The following is a 12,160-nucleotide window of genomic DNA, read 5'->3' on the forward strand; positions in this document are numbered from 1 at the left end:
CAGGGACCAGTTGTATCCCTTGATGGGGTGTAAAGGCCCAGGGGTCATGAGAAGGTGAGCCTGGGTATGAAAGGGAATTGGTCCCAGAAGTAGCTCCAGGTTCTCAGCCTTCTCTGTCCTCAAGACCCTCACAAGTTCGGGGGCGGGGTGTGTGTGTGTGTGTCTGTATTTCCTTTTACAAATGAAACAAGGCGCCAACAGGGGCAGCGTGAGGGGGGCATTGGGCCTATTTACAAGGGACTTGGAGTGAGTCTGAGGCAGGCAGTGGGGATGGGCAGGGAGGGGGAGCCCTGGCAGAGCCACAAGATTCCTATGTCATTGGCAGCCCAAGTCCTGCTGCCACCCCAGGGGCGGGCCCTGGAATCTGCTCAGCCTCCAGAGGCCCATGTCCCAGCAGTCCATACCAGCACCCCTGGGGCTCCTCCTCCCTGCAGGGTGTGTTAAGTGGGGTGAGGCTCGCGGCTAGGGCCTTGCTCGCGGCCTGAGTCCCGGTCCTTGGCCTCGGAGGAGGAGGAGGAGGAGGAGGAGGAGGAGGAGGAGGAACTGGAGCCATGGTTGCGGCCTGACTGCCGATAGGCTGCGTTTAGCTCCTGCAGCCGCTCAGGCGTCGGCCCCCACTTGGCAAAGCCAGGGTCGTTCTGCAGGAACAGCACAGCCGTGTTGTGCAGGGCCTTGTAGTGCATCTCCTCCCTGTGGACAAGGTGGGCAGCTGCTCAGGGTGGGGCTTGCCTAGGCCAGATGAGCCTGGCCTGGCCAGCCATCCCTCCTGGCCCTGCTTTCCCCCGGGGCACCCACTTCTTGCAGATGTGCTGGGAGCCACTGCGGTACTCATGCTCAAAGGCGGGCAGGACCAGCTGGTGGCGTTTGAAGTGGCTCTGCTCCATGCGGGTGAGCGCTGGTGTGGGGGGTTCCCGCCACTCAGGGATAAACACAATGAAGGACAGGGGCTCTGGTGAGCTCTCCAGCAGTTTCTGTGGGAGGAAGAACAGGGTGGACATCAGAGGCTGCCCTCCAGGTGGCTGGCAATTCTGCCTCTCCCCCAGCAGGGTGACACACCCACCTCGAAGTGAGAGACCATGGCATCCATGAGCTCCTCGCAGAATGGAGGGTTGGCCTCAAAAGAACCGCTCAGCGGGGCAAAGTCCAAGCAAGGCCTAGGGCCAGAGGTGAACACTCAGTCCCATCGGACCTACCTGTCACCCCCATACCCCATAGGCAGGCCAGAGGCTAACACTTGCCCTTCGTGTATCTTGGGACAAGGCATGACCCTGTACACTGAATGGGTGAGAGGACAGAGGCTCAGGCATGTTGTGGTGCCATGTGCTCCACACTAGAGAAGCACCTGTGCTGAGTTGCGGTTGCCACAGCACAGGGCATACCCAAGGCTCCCTGGCTACTGAGCTGTGGCCTCTTGCTCTTGTGGCCACTTCTTCCCCCTGAACACAGCTGTGTTCTTTCATCAGTGCTCATCCCACCCCGTGAATTTACCTGTGAGGGCTCTGAGGTGGACACTGCTCAGAGCTGCCCTCCATGTAGCTAATTCACCCAGAAGCCCCCCAGACCAGATCAGGGCATTCACATGCCTGCCCACAGAGCCCGAAAAGCTGAGGCTATCAGAGTTAAGTTAAGCCACCTGTCCAGGGTCTCACAGCTGGTAAGTGATGAAGGCAAGGACTGCCTCCAAGGCTGCTTGACTCCAAAGCCCTAAGACATTAGGAAGCAGCGGGCCAAGGTGGGCCCCATGCTCTGGCGGCCTGCTTCCTAGGCATGGGCAGAAGGGGCCCAACCACCCCGGGCTCTCACCCGCGGGAGCCAAAGTAGCCATCTGTGTCAGGAAAGGCGGAACAGTACTGGCGGAAGTAGCAGTTGAGGGGTGAGGCAAAGCACTCGAAGCTGACGCCGAATAGTCGGTGAAGAGCCTCAAAGACGTGTACGGGCAGTGATCCCTGCAGGCCAGTCCCCTCGTAGAGGCCCACACCAAACATCATCTGTAGAGTGGCTTCAGTGAGTGTTGGGCTCAGCCTCCCTCCTCCCCCAAGAGCCTTCCCGCTGGGACCCCAAGCCTGTACCTGGTACCGTCGGAGAAGACACCAGACCCTGGGCAGGAACCTCTCGAAGGCGGAGTCGTCAATGCAGCTATAGCGGTAAAGGAGCCACTGCAAGACCAAGGCGCTGACTTCAGCAGTGGCCCATACCCTGGTCACTAGCCGCCTCCTGAGGACTTGGTTAAGATCCCAGGCCCCAACTCATGCCATCAGCTAGGGCCCTTCTCCCTCGGCTCTTACCAGCTTGCTGAAGTAGTTGCGGCTGACCTTGACCATCTCTCCCTTATACCGGATGCAGACCACATTGTTCTCCATGTGCATCTCCACACTGGGCATGGGGGGTGCGGACACAGCCAGCCTCACTGGGTAGCAGTACACCAGGCGGGGCTCCACCTCGGAGGCCTCCGCCTCCTCTGTGGGCAGGGAGAGCAGTGAGGGGCTGTCCTTCCCCCATGGCCTCTGCATCTACTATGTGACCAAGCACTTTACACCGAGGGAGAGAAGTTTCAATCCATGGATCAATTAATTGTGGCTCAGTTTCAGTAACAGGGAACCAAAAACATTTTTAAAAGCTACCAGTTGGCAGAGGAATAAACCGGTGGCCTGTGTCCATGTGCTGTGGATATAGCTACTGATGCAGACCCCACTCGGCATGCCTTGGGGCCTAGTGTGCAAGTAGGCTTGGGACGAAGGTCTTGCTGCTGGGCACGGGTTTGAGAATCACTCTGCCTTCAACATAATAGTTATACTACCTTATTTGGGGACCCCTGGGGTCCAGGTGGCTTATTTGGGCTGCATGTGAGTATTCAAGATCCTATGGTCAGGTAATATGCCTCAGTCTGGGAAAAGTGAGGCCTGCAGAGAGTGGATAGAAATCCAGTCCACCTCACTGCTTACTGGCCTTTCTCATCATATCTCCGCATTTCCCCAAGGAGTGCTGAGAGCTCCTAGCCAAAGGGCACAGTAGGCCCTCCCCAAACACTGTGGGGAGAAATGCACTCCCCCAAGCCTGTCCTTGGCCTTGAGGCTCAGCCTTATTTGTTCCTTCAGTCAGGGTGTGGGACACAGTTGGTGGCATCACAGAGGCTCCCCACTACTTCGCCCCTACCTGAGATGTTATTTTCCTTGAGGATGGCAAGATGCTTCTCTCGGATCCGCTTGACATACTCCAGGGAGATGTGATAGATCTTACTGCAGATGCCTTCCACGGAGTCCTTGGCTGCTGCTGAGACATGGGGGCCACACTGCCTCCGCAGGTGTTCCAGGCGGTCCTGGAGAAAACTCCTGATCAAGACACTTGTGGGGGCCAAAGGGCCTCAGTGGGGCTGGCAAGTAACTGCAGGGCTCTTGAATTCCAGCAGTCCTTGCTTTGAAACTGGCTTCACTACTTACTAGCTGTGTCCCTTAGACAAATCCCTCAGGTTCTCTGAATATTACTCCTCAATGGTCAAAGGAACACAAAATACCTAACAGGGCAGTTTGAACATTAAATGTAACCAGGCCCCTGGGATACAACAAGTGTCCAACAAATGCCAGCAGTTTCTGTTGGGTTCCCCATGATGACTACAAGGGGAACAGACCAGCCAGGCAGTGGTCCCAGCTCACAGCATCTGTGCTCCATCTATCAGGGCACAGTGATTACAAAACAAGGAGCTTGGTTGGTGTGGATTTAGAAGTTGAGCTTTCAGCTACTTGCAAGGATGACTGCAGGCATTTGTAATTTTGCTGAATCACGCCTGTGAAACTGCAGAGTGAAAATGAGTCACTCCAGCTAGTGAGTACACCTACCTTTGTCACTCTCTACGTGTCAAGTACACAGTTACTATCGTGAAGTGCGAAACCTTGTCTCTTGTGAAAAATGGTCCTGAAAAGAAAGCCCATTGCTAGTGCTGGTGGAGAGGCTTAAGAAGTGAAAGGTTTTGGCCAGAAAACAGAATGGTTCTGGACACATTAAGAGCAGGGAGTTGAATCTGATGGTAGCTTTTAACTGTAATATAAACACACACAAGGAAAAGCAGTTTGTCAATCTGTTTCCAAAAATCTACTTGGGAGATGTTGAACATTCATTAAGTTGGAAAGGCAGCCATATGTGTGTGGCCAAGCCTAAGGTTCTGTTAAGAATGTTAAGGGAGCTGGGCTTGGTGGCGCACGCCTGTAATCCCAGCAGCTCGGGAGCCTGAGGCAGGAGGACTGCAAATTCAGATCCAGCCTCAGCAATTGAGTGAGGCCCTAAGCAACTTAGTGAGACCCTGTCTCAAAATAAAAAGTAAAAAGGGCAGGGAGTGTGGCTCACTGGTTAAGGCCCCTGGGTTCACTCCCCAGTACCAAAAAAAAAAAAAAAAAGAAGGGAAGGGATGAGGGATGTCCTTTGGGGAGAAAGCCAGGAGCCTAGACAGACGCCTCCACAGTCGTGAGTCTGGGGACTGGTAATGTCAAGGTCTGCGGTACTGCACGGGACAGGCTGCCACAGGAGCCCTGCCAGCCTGGGTAGGCAGAGTGAGTTTCCTGGAGGGAAGTGGCCAGAGAGCCTTCCCAGTGGCCTCACCCTGGGGTCCACTCACCATGTAGTCCTCCTTGGAGGCCGAGTGGTCTTTCCGAAGCCAGCTAAAAGTATCTTCCACGTTCCACTTGACCACCTTCCTGCTGTCAGGGGATGCGCTCCTGCCAGTCAAGGATGAGAGAAAGCAGGCTCAGCTGGGTGTAGGGCCCAGCCATTCGGGTATCTGCGCCACCCTCCCCTCCCAATTCCACGTCGCTGGTGTCCAGGGCATCAGCCCCCAGGCTCACTTCCCAGCCCTTGTCTGCCTGTGTGAGCACAGGCCAACTGGCCTGAGACCTCCACTCTGCCCACAGACCCATCCTGTGTGGTGCAGTGACGGCCTCACCTGGACTCAATGAGCCGCCTGGCAGCCTCTGCGTATTTAAAGAGCAGGCGCTTGGCTTCCTCCCGGAACTTGATTCGGGATAACCTGGGTTAGAGGGGGACAGAATTAGAGCCCTTCTACATGACTGGGCAGCACTGAGCGGTGCAGCTGCAGAGATGTACCTGATGGGAATGTCATTCATGATTTCACGAAACATGGAAGGTGACACAACTGGTTCACAGTTGCTCGGCAACAGGGGGTCAGATCCTTTGTCCACCACCTTGCGCTCCAGCATCCAGCGGTTGAAAGACTCCCGTGGAGGCTCAATACCTGAGGGACAGAGAGCTGCTGAGGCTCTGGATTTAGTCAACAGGTTCCACTTTGGGGTGGGCACACAAGAGGCACCACACTGGTCAGTAAACAAGACCTGGGCCCTGTTACTTCAGAAGTTTATTTTCTAGATTTCATTTTCCAAAATATATTCTGAGAATCGCTAGTTTATGGTTATGTCAATAAGTGTCACATAGGGTTAAAGGGAAGAGAAGGACCTACATTTCAGCAAAGTCAAGCAGGTTTATTTATGTAAAAGTTAAAAACTGCAGTTCACTAATAGGACACTTGGTCATTTCACTCACTGGTTTTGACACTTGTGAGATACAGGTATTCTTTTTATGTTCTTTTTCAGGTATGTGAAGAGTTGACAGTGCCTGGCAAACAGAAAGCTCCAGCCACCCTGTAGGTAAGCACTGCTTCTACTCCCTCCTTACAAGTAAGGGAACCACATGTGCAGTGTTGAGAGCTGAGCTTAGAATCAGAAGTAGTGGAACCAGGAGCCAACAGGTCTGTCCGCTCCACAGCGCACGCTCTGACCATCAAGCTCCCCTCACCATCCCTAAGACCAGATGGCAAAGCCCTGGCTCTTGCTAAGAGTGACTGGAAACCAGGGGACTGGGGCCCAGGATTACCCTCTCGCTGCTGGCACAGCTCCCGATAGTGCTGCCGCAGCTTCAGGATGAGCTGGGAGCGGAACTGCTCCACTTCAGGGTGCGGTGGCAGCACGTCAGAAGGCCCTCGGTGCTTGATGACAGCGTTGGTCTGGATGTCCAGGTCCCAGTACACCCTTGGGGCACACACAGAAGCAATGAAGATGCTCTGCTTGCTGCCACCATATCCCCCAAAGTCCCGGCAAGCTGACCGTTAGCAATGGGCACCCCCAAGCCAATTAGCAGGGACTCACTCAGTGGGTCGAAGGAGAGCTGCTTGCTGTTTATCTTCAGGGGATGCACCCCAAATCTTCAGCGTTGGAGTTCCTGGGACACTGGGGGAGCTGGGCACTGACTGGCCTGTGGGTGTCACAGGAATTTCAATCTACAGCAAAAGAGAGACAAAGGGACTGGATCAGAAGACTTAGCAACCAGGCTCCAACACTGCGTATCTGGTGAGCTGTGTCCTGGGCCCCCCTCCTGACCAGCCTGCCTAAGCCCAACTCTTGCAGGGAGCCTGTTGGCTGCCTGCCTGAGTTGGTCACTTACCAGCCAGGTCCTGAGAGCCCCGGACACTCACCTTGGGCTTCTTCACACCATTGCCGCTTGGCTGCTCTTCCGAGAGCTGCCGCTTTCTGGGCTTGTTCTCAGGCGGGGGGGTTTCCACCAAGCTTGAATCTTGGGGCAGTGGGGTCGCATTCAGCCCCAAAGGGTCCGACTGGTGGAGGGAGACCAGCAGAGTTGCAACCAGGGCCAGGTGCTTCGGAGCCCTAGTACTTCGGACTCTCATGCCCTCCCGCCCTGCTCTACTCAGCGGAGAACACGGAGGCTGGGATGCTGGCGGAGAACACCGGGCTCTGCTCCGGCCCGCTACCCGGAACTGTGTGGCCTTGGGTGAGCTACTTCCCTTCCTAATTTCCTCACCTTCCAAATGGCCACACAGAGCCCCACCTCACACTGGAGATTACTACGTGAATCAGCGAGTCCAACATACAGCATGAGATCGGTGCTTGGTACATTATTTTATTTTTCTTAAGAATGAAAGGAATAAAAGAGACTCAGAAATGTTCATATTCAAAAGATCAAGACCCTGTGAGTGGACCTCCTTTGATGACACCAAAAGTATGTGTGGTATGTGAGCATGTGGTCCTGAAATCACAGCAAAGTGAGTTCCTGCTCTGCCTACTGCTAGCTGTGAGGCATCAGGCCATTTGGTCCCTCTGAACCTCAGCTTCTTCATCTATAAAATGGAGATGCCAGGTGGCTTGCTTGTATCTAATAAAAGCTGCTCCAGCTGAGGAACCCTAAGCCCATACTCCCCCCAGACAGCCTCTCCCTGCCCTTCCTCAGCACTCTGACATTCAAGTTCTTAGAACACTCTTCTCTCCTCTTACACTTTCACTTAGTTAACTTCACCTTAAATGCTGATTCTCAGAGCAGTGCTTCCTGTACCTTCCCCTTCCCCAGACCAAGTCAGGATCCCTGCTGTCTGGTTTTTTTCCTTTGGGTGGTGCTGGGGATCACACCCAGGGCCTTGCACATGCTAGGCAAACACCCCTAACCCGCCCTGCTGTATTCTTCACACCATACTTCACACATATCTGCACCTGTAATCCTATGGCTCCACTCTAGTGAACTGTGGGGAGACGGCATGTCTATCTTTCTCACACCTGTCTCCCTGGCACAGTGCCCAACAGGTAGCCGAACTTCACTGTGCTACTCTATGATAATCATCTGTTTGTCTGTCTGCCCTATTTGAATGTAGGCTCCAGGAAGGCAGGGACTGTATCTGTCTTAACACTGTGTCTGCTGGTGTCAGCACAGGGCTGGGCACTAAGAGATGTTCAGAGTACGCTTGGGGAAGACGACCCATGTGCCAGAGGCTGTTGAGACCCCTGGGCTAGGCTGGCACTCACAATCACATCATGCTGGCCCAGCACGGGCATCTCCCACAAGGACTGGTTGGTGAATCGGTTGAAGTAGTAGGGACGGTTCTCCCTCCGGCTCCAGCACTTCTCCCAGCCCGCATGCACCAACTCCTCTGCAAACAAGCGCAGAACCCACCAAGGTCATGGCTGCCCTCGGAGGACCCTTTCTACCCCACTGCCCACCACTGCCCCTGCCAGTACCTGGGAGGTCCTGTACCAGGCGGACTGGCTTTGGAGAGCAGGGCTGGCTCTGGGTGGAGGTGCCTGGGGAGTGACTCAGCAGAGATGCTTCTTCCCGGGGGCTGCCGTGATTCTCATTGGCCATCTCAGCACCCACACGGGACCTGCCACACAGAGGACCAAAGAGTCAGCTCCATCTCACCCTCCAATTACAACCAAGTGCCCTGGTGACCACCGGCAGATGCGCTGAAATCTAACCCAGTCCTGCTCTGGAAGGCCAGTATGGTACTTCAGAAGGAGCCTTGGGACCTAGGCTGCAGTTCCCTCAACTATAAATTGGGTGCCCTTCTGCTGCTCCCCTGCCCAAAACAACCTTCCCCTCATTCTCTGCCTGGCTTGCCCCTAGGCTCACATCCTCCAACAAACCTTCCTCAACTGCTCCCTCCCAGACTAGATGGTCAGGGCCCTCCCCAGCGCCATGAACACCAGTGCTGAGTACTCAGATGGTTTGGTGTAAACTGGATTTATCTCCTCATTATAGATTTTTAACCCTTCCAGGAACAGGAATTCATGCCAATGTATCTCTCTCCAGAGCTCAACATAGTACCTGGACCCAAAAGGAGCTCTATTAATTCTGTAAACATTTACAAATCAAGACTGGCAAACAAGACAGAACAGTGTCTGCCCTTGAGAAGCTATTTCTACAAGAAAGAATGGGAGCTCCTACTCTTGAGAGGATTTTTACCGCTCACATCCAGTAGAAGATATATAAGTAAACCAAAGCACAGCTGGGGAAGGAGCGTGGGATCTAATTGGTCACTCGTTTTACGCTACAGGGCAGGAAGCAATCTGTTGCTAACAGAACCAGTGCAACCAAAAAAGACTACCTAATTCAATTCTTCAGAATCCCCAAGTGAAAACTAGCATTAAGAACTAGCAAGGAGGCCAGCTCCTTCAATTTGTATTCCCTACCAGCCCCACCCAAAGTACACCCAGCACAAGCTTTGATGACCAAATCGGTTTCTGGCCAGGGATTGTTATATCCCTAGGGGGCCAACCAAGATCAAATTGTTGATGCTGGAGTTGTTTTCAATATGTCACAATTGCCCACAATAAGACCACAAAAGCAGATTTAAACATTCATTATCTTTGCATGCTGAAATTTTACCAACTCATTGTGGCCACACTGATTAGCTCATGCTGATCAGGAGCTCTGGTTGGCTGTTGACGACATCATAGCAATCACTGGGACACTGATTTTATTGTACACTTAGTCATAGTCATCTTTGTTAATTTGGAAAGGGAAAAGTCAATGATTACTTCATCAGTACAGTTTGGCAGATAAAATGCAGGGGCACAGGATATATATACAACGAAAGAGTGCCTTGACAACAAAAGGGTTTGGAACTGTTCCTTGGGGACTGAGCCCATAGGTTCCAAGGCTGAATGAGGTCCCCTTTCTCTCACCCTCTGGGGTCTGCAATGCTAGCATGAGAGGGTTTTCTTCTGCAGCTGGACTGACCCCCACGTCACAAGGTCCCACAGAGATTGGGGAAGGCCTGCAGCAGAGGAAGGCTCAGCACAGGTGGGTGAACTGGTCAGCAGTGGAGTGGACAGGGGCTCAAGGAACTCCTTGTATCAGCAACTGGAGAGCAAACAAAAAGACAGTCACTGACCTGTAAAATGTTGCAGGGAGAGGACAATAGGGACAAGGACAAAGAGCAAGTTGGGAGACTAAGACACGGCAGGCAGTAGACAAACCCAGCCTGGAATTTTTAACACATACACATTTTTTGAGATGGGGACTCTAAGTTGCCCAGGCTGGCCTCAGGGAATCCGGAAACTCAGGAGATGAAAATGGTATTTGTCCAGTCTTCCAACCAATAGGTTTACTGAGTAGGTTTTTGGCCTGCATGGTTGCACCAGGACCATGTTCAAGAGGACCCAAAGCTTGGTTGGGCAAGGGCTCTACCAGCCCAGAATTTTTCAAATCTATATAACCAGATGTGGTGGTGCATGCCTGTCATCCTAGCAACTCCGGAGGCTAAGGCAGGAGGACCACAAATTCCAGGTAGCCTGGGCAACTTAGCCAGACCCTGTCTCAAAATAAAAAGGGTTGTGACTGTACCTCCGTGGTAAAGTGTCCCAATCCCCAGTACTGCCCAAGGGGGGTGGGGGCATGAAGAGGAAGAGAAAAAAATATCATGTATCTATATGTATATATACACACGTTTTTCTTTGAAGACAGCATATTGCTCTGTTGCCCATGCTGGTCTTGAATTCCTTGCCTCAAGCCATCCTCCTGCCTCAGCCTCCCCTGTGGCTGGGAGTACAGGCCACACCATTGGTCCAGCTTTTAATAATTTTTAAACAAAGGGCCCACGATTTCATTTTGCACACTGGGACCCACCAAATAAACTATCCTTAGCCCAAAGAAAAAAACGTATACACATACATATCACAGATCTGAGGGCACCAGGCCAAGCCACCCACACTGAATGAAAGACACACTTCTCTGAATGTCTTTAAAAAAATTAAAACGTAAACACATTATATAACACATCTCATTCATCTTTATTGAAAAATATTTTTCCCAAGAAACGTCCTGTCATACAGATGCACCAGGTAGATGCACTTTTTAGATGAGATGGCACAGTTTAGCTTGAGGCCAAATGAGGACACTGCAGTATTTTCAAAACTGTGCATCAGAATCATTTGGGGCTTTTAAAAGAAAATACCTCAGATTCCTCTATCTCACTCCACATCTTAAGAGCCAGAAACGGCGAGAGGAGGTTCAAGAGAATTTATAATTTTTACACACATTCCGGTAGAACTGGGACTCTAGATGACTTTATATCACTGGAAATCTTTACCAATTTAAATTCTCTAAAGGGGGGGGGGGGGTGCAGCTTGGTGCAGAGCGCTTACTTGACATACTTGAGTCCTTGGGTTCGCAAAATTAACAATTTTAAGAATTAATAAATTCGCTGAGTTTGGGGTGCAACAAGTCTGTGGCCTTACTGCTGATACAAGTACCAGCTTTAGGGTCGGACACAGTTCCAGGCCCTGCTGCCGCTTCCCGGCTTCTACACTGGCACCGCTCAACCTCTCTGCGCAGAGCCTAACCCCTCGTGAGAAGGGGTTCCGCACGAGAAGCTGTCCTTGTCAACGTAATGTACTCATTCCGCAGGTGGCCTCCCGACCCTCAGCGTACCGCAGTTCAAGAAGCGCAGCGGAGCCTAAGGACAAACAACTGTATCTGCGCAACCCGAGGAACCCACTAGAAGGAAGAGTCCGATTCCGGGATTGGAGGAAGACGAGGCGGGAGCATCTCAGCAGTGTACCAATCAGAACTTTCCGGCCCAGACAAGAGGAGCCACAGGACTTGCAAAGTACGCAGGCGCGAGGGCGCGCGAAGGAGGGGCAGGACGAGGCCCAGCGCGCGTGCACCTGCCCTTCTCCCAACCCCAGCGGGGGCGGACTGTTTGGCGCGCGCGCGCCGGCCCATCTCCCGGGCTCCGCCCCCCGCCCCGCCGCGCGCTCCCGCCCCCGGGCTGAGGCGACTCAGAGTCGGAGCCCGACACAAAGGCGGTGGCGGCGGCAGCAGCGGAGGGGCCCTGGAGGCCGCTCCGCCCGCGCTCTCCGGGCCCACCTTCCTCACTCCGGCCACCGGCCCGGCTGCCCACCCGCGGGTCTAAGATGGCGGCGGCGAAAGAGACCAGGCAAGCGGCAGCCCTGAGCGGAAAGCGCCGGAAAGGCCACCGCTGCCCGGCTTCGGATTCCCGGACCCTGGCGCGGCTCGCGGCGAGACCATGGCTTCCTGGGGTTCTTACCTGTCCGGAGCGGACTTGAAGAGATGCGGCTACACGTTCTGCTCGACCTCCCGTTTTGCCGCCTCCGCCTCGCCCTCCCCAGCGCCGCTGCCGCCATCTTGTGTCCCGGGCCGGGACTCCGCGCTGCGCATGCGCTGGTACCGCCTCTGAGGGACCTCGCCACGACTGTGCCGCCATCTTGAGTGTGGCCGGGCTGTCTGGCTCCCTAGAACTTGCTGGTTTCTGACCCCCTCCCCTTCCTCCCTTCTCTGCTGTCCCAAGCGTTTTTGAGGAGAGGAAAAAGCTTTGCTCCCCCCGGGTTGTGAACAGAGCGAGAAATGAATTCAC

The 12,160-nt window shown here is 53.7% G+C and overlaps 1 protein-coding gene and 1 long non-coding RNA gene across 4 annotated transcripts; one reads left to right on the forward strand and one right to left on the reverse strand.

Moving 5' to 3' along the window:
- Positions 1-148: 148 nt before the first annotated feature.
- On the reverse strand, positions 149-12,156 carry Pcif1 (phosphorylated CTD interacting factor 1). Of its 2 annotated transcripts, none has more exons than XM_027954222.2 (17): positions 11,834-12,156; positions 9,468-9,645; positions 8,022-8,164; positions 7,809-7,933; positions 6,473-6,610; positions 6,147-6,277; positions 5,875-6,029; positions 5,092-5,239; positions 4,931-5,014; positions 4,607-4,706; positions 3,154-3,316; positions 2,286-2,458; positions 2,070-2,156; positions 1,804-1,988; positions 1,061-1,154; positions 796-971; positions 149-690 (listed from the first exon to the last, which is right to left on the reverse strand). In XM_027954222.2, the coding sequence occupies exons 3-17, from the start codon at positions 8,143-8,145 to the stop codon at positions 441-443; spliced, it is 2,133 nt and encodes a 710-aa protein (XP_027810023.2). In that variant the 5' UTR covers positions 8,146-8,164; positions 9,468-9,645; positions 11,834-12,156; the 3' UTR covers positions 149-440. The 2 variants fall into 2 exon arrangements, with proteins under 2 accessions (XP_027810023.2, XP_071465146.1); XM_071609045.1 differs by lacking the exon at positions 11,834-12,156 and adding an exon at positions 11,215-11,337.
- LOC117794899 (uncharacterized) lies at positions 5,234-6,978 on the forward strand. Of its 2 annotated transcripts, none has more exons than XR_004618777.2 (2): positions 5,234-5,648; positions 5,767-6,978. It is a non-coding gene; the product is annotated as an uncharacterized lncRNA (long non-coding RNA). The 2 variants fall into 2 exon arrangements; XR_011706814.1 differs by having other exon boundaries at positions 6,284-6,978.
- Positions 12,157-12,160: the final 4 nt, after the last annotated feature.

The sequence above is a fragment of the Marmota flaviventris genome, chromosome 2, assembly GCF_047511675.1.
Source record: "Marmota flaviventris isolate mMarFla1 chromosome 2, mMarFla1.hap1, whole genome shotgun sequence".
Taxonomy (NCBI): domain Eukaryota; kingdom Metazoa; phylum Chordata; class Mammalia; order Rodentia; family Sciuridae; genus Marmota; species Marmota flaviventris.

What these genes read in the sequence shown, in the direction of transcription:
- Pcif1 (XM_027954222.2), bottom strand. Translation starts at nt 8,145, where the DNA reads ATGGCCAATGAGAATCACGGCAGCCCCCGGGAAGAAGCATCTCTGCTG. An exon ending in CAAGGAAAATAACATCTCAG is followed by an intron (nt 2,459 to 3,153) that starts GTAGGGGCGAAG and finishes CCCTGCCCACAG; the next exon opens with AGGAGGCGGAGGCCTCCGAG. An exon ending in CCATGGTCTCTCACTTCGAG is followed by an intron (nt 972 to 1,060) that starts GTGGGTGTGTCA and finishes TTCCTCCCACAG; the next exon opens with AAACTGCTGGAGAGCTCACC.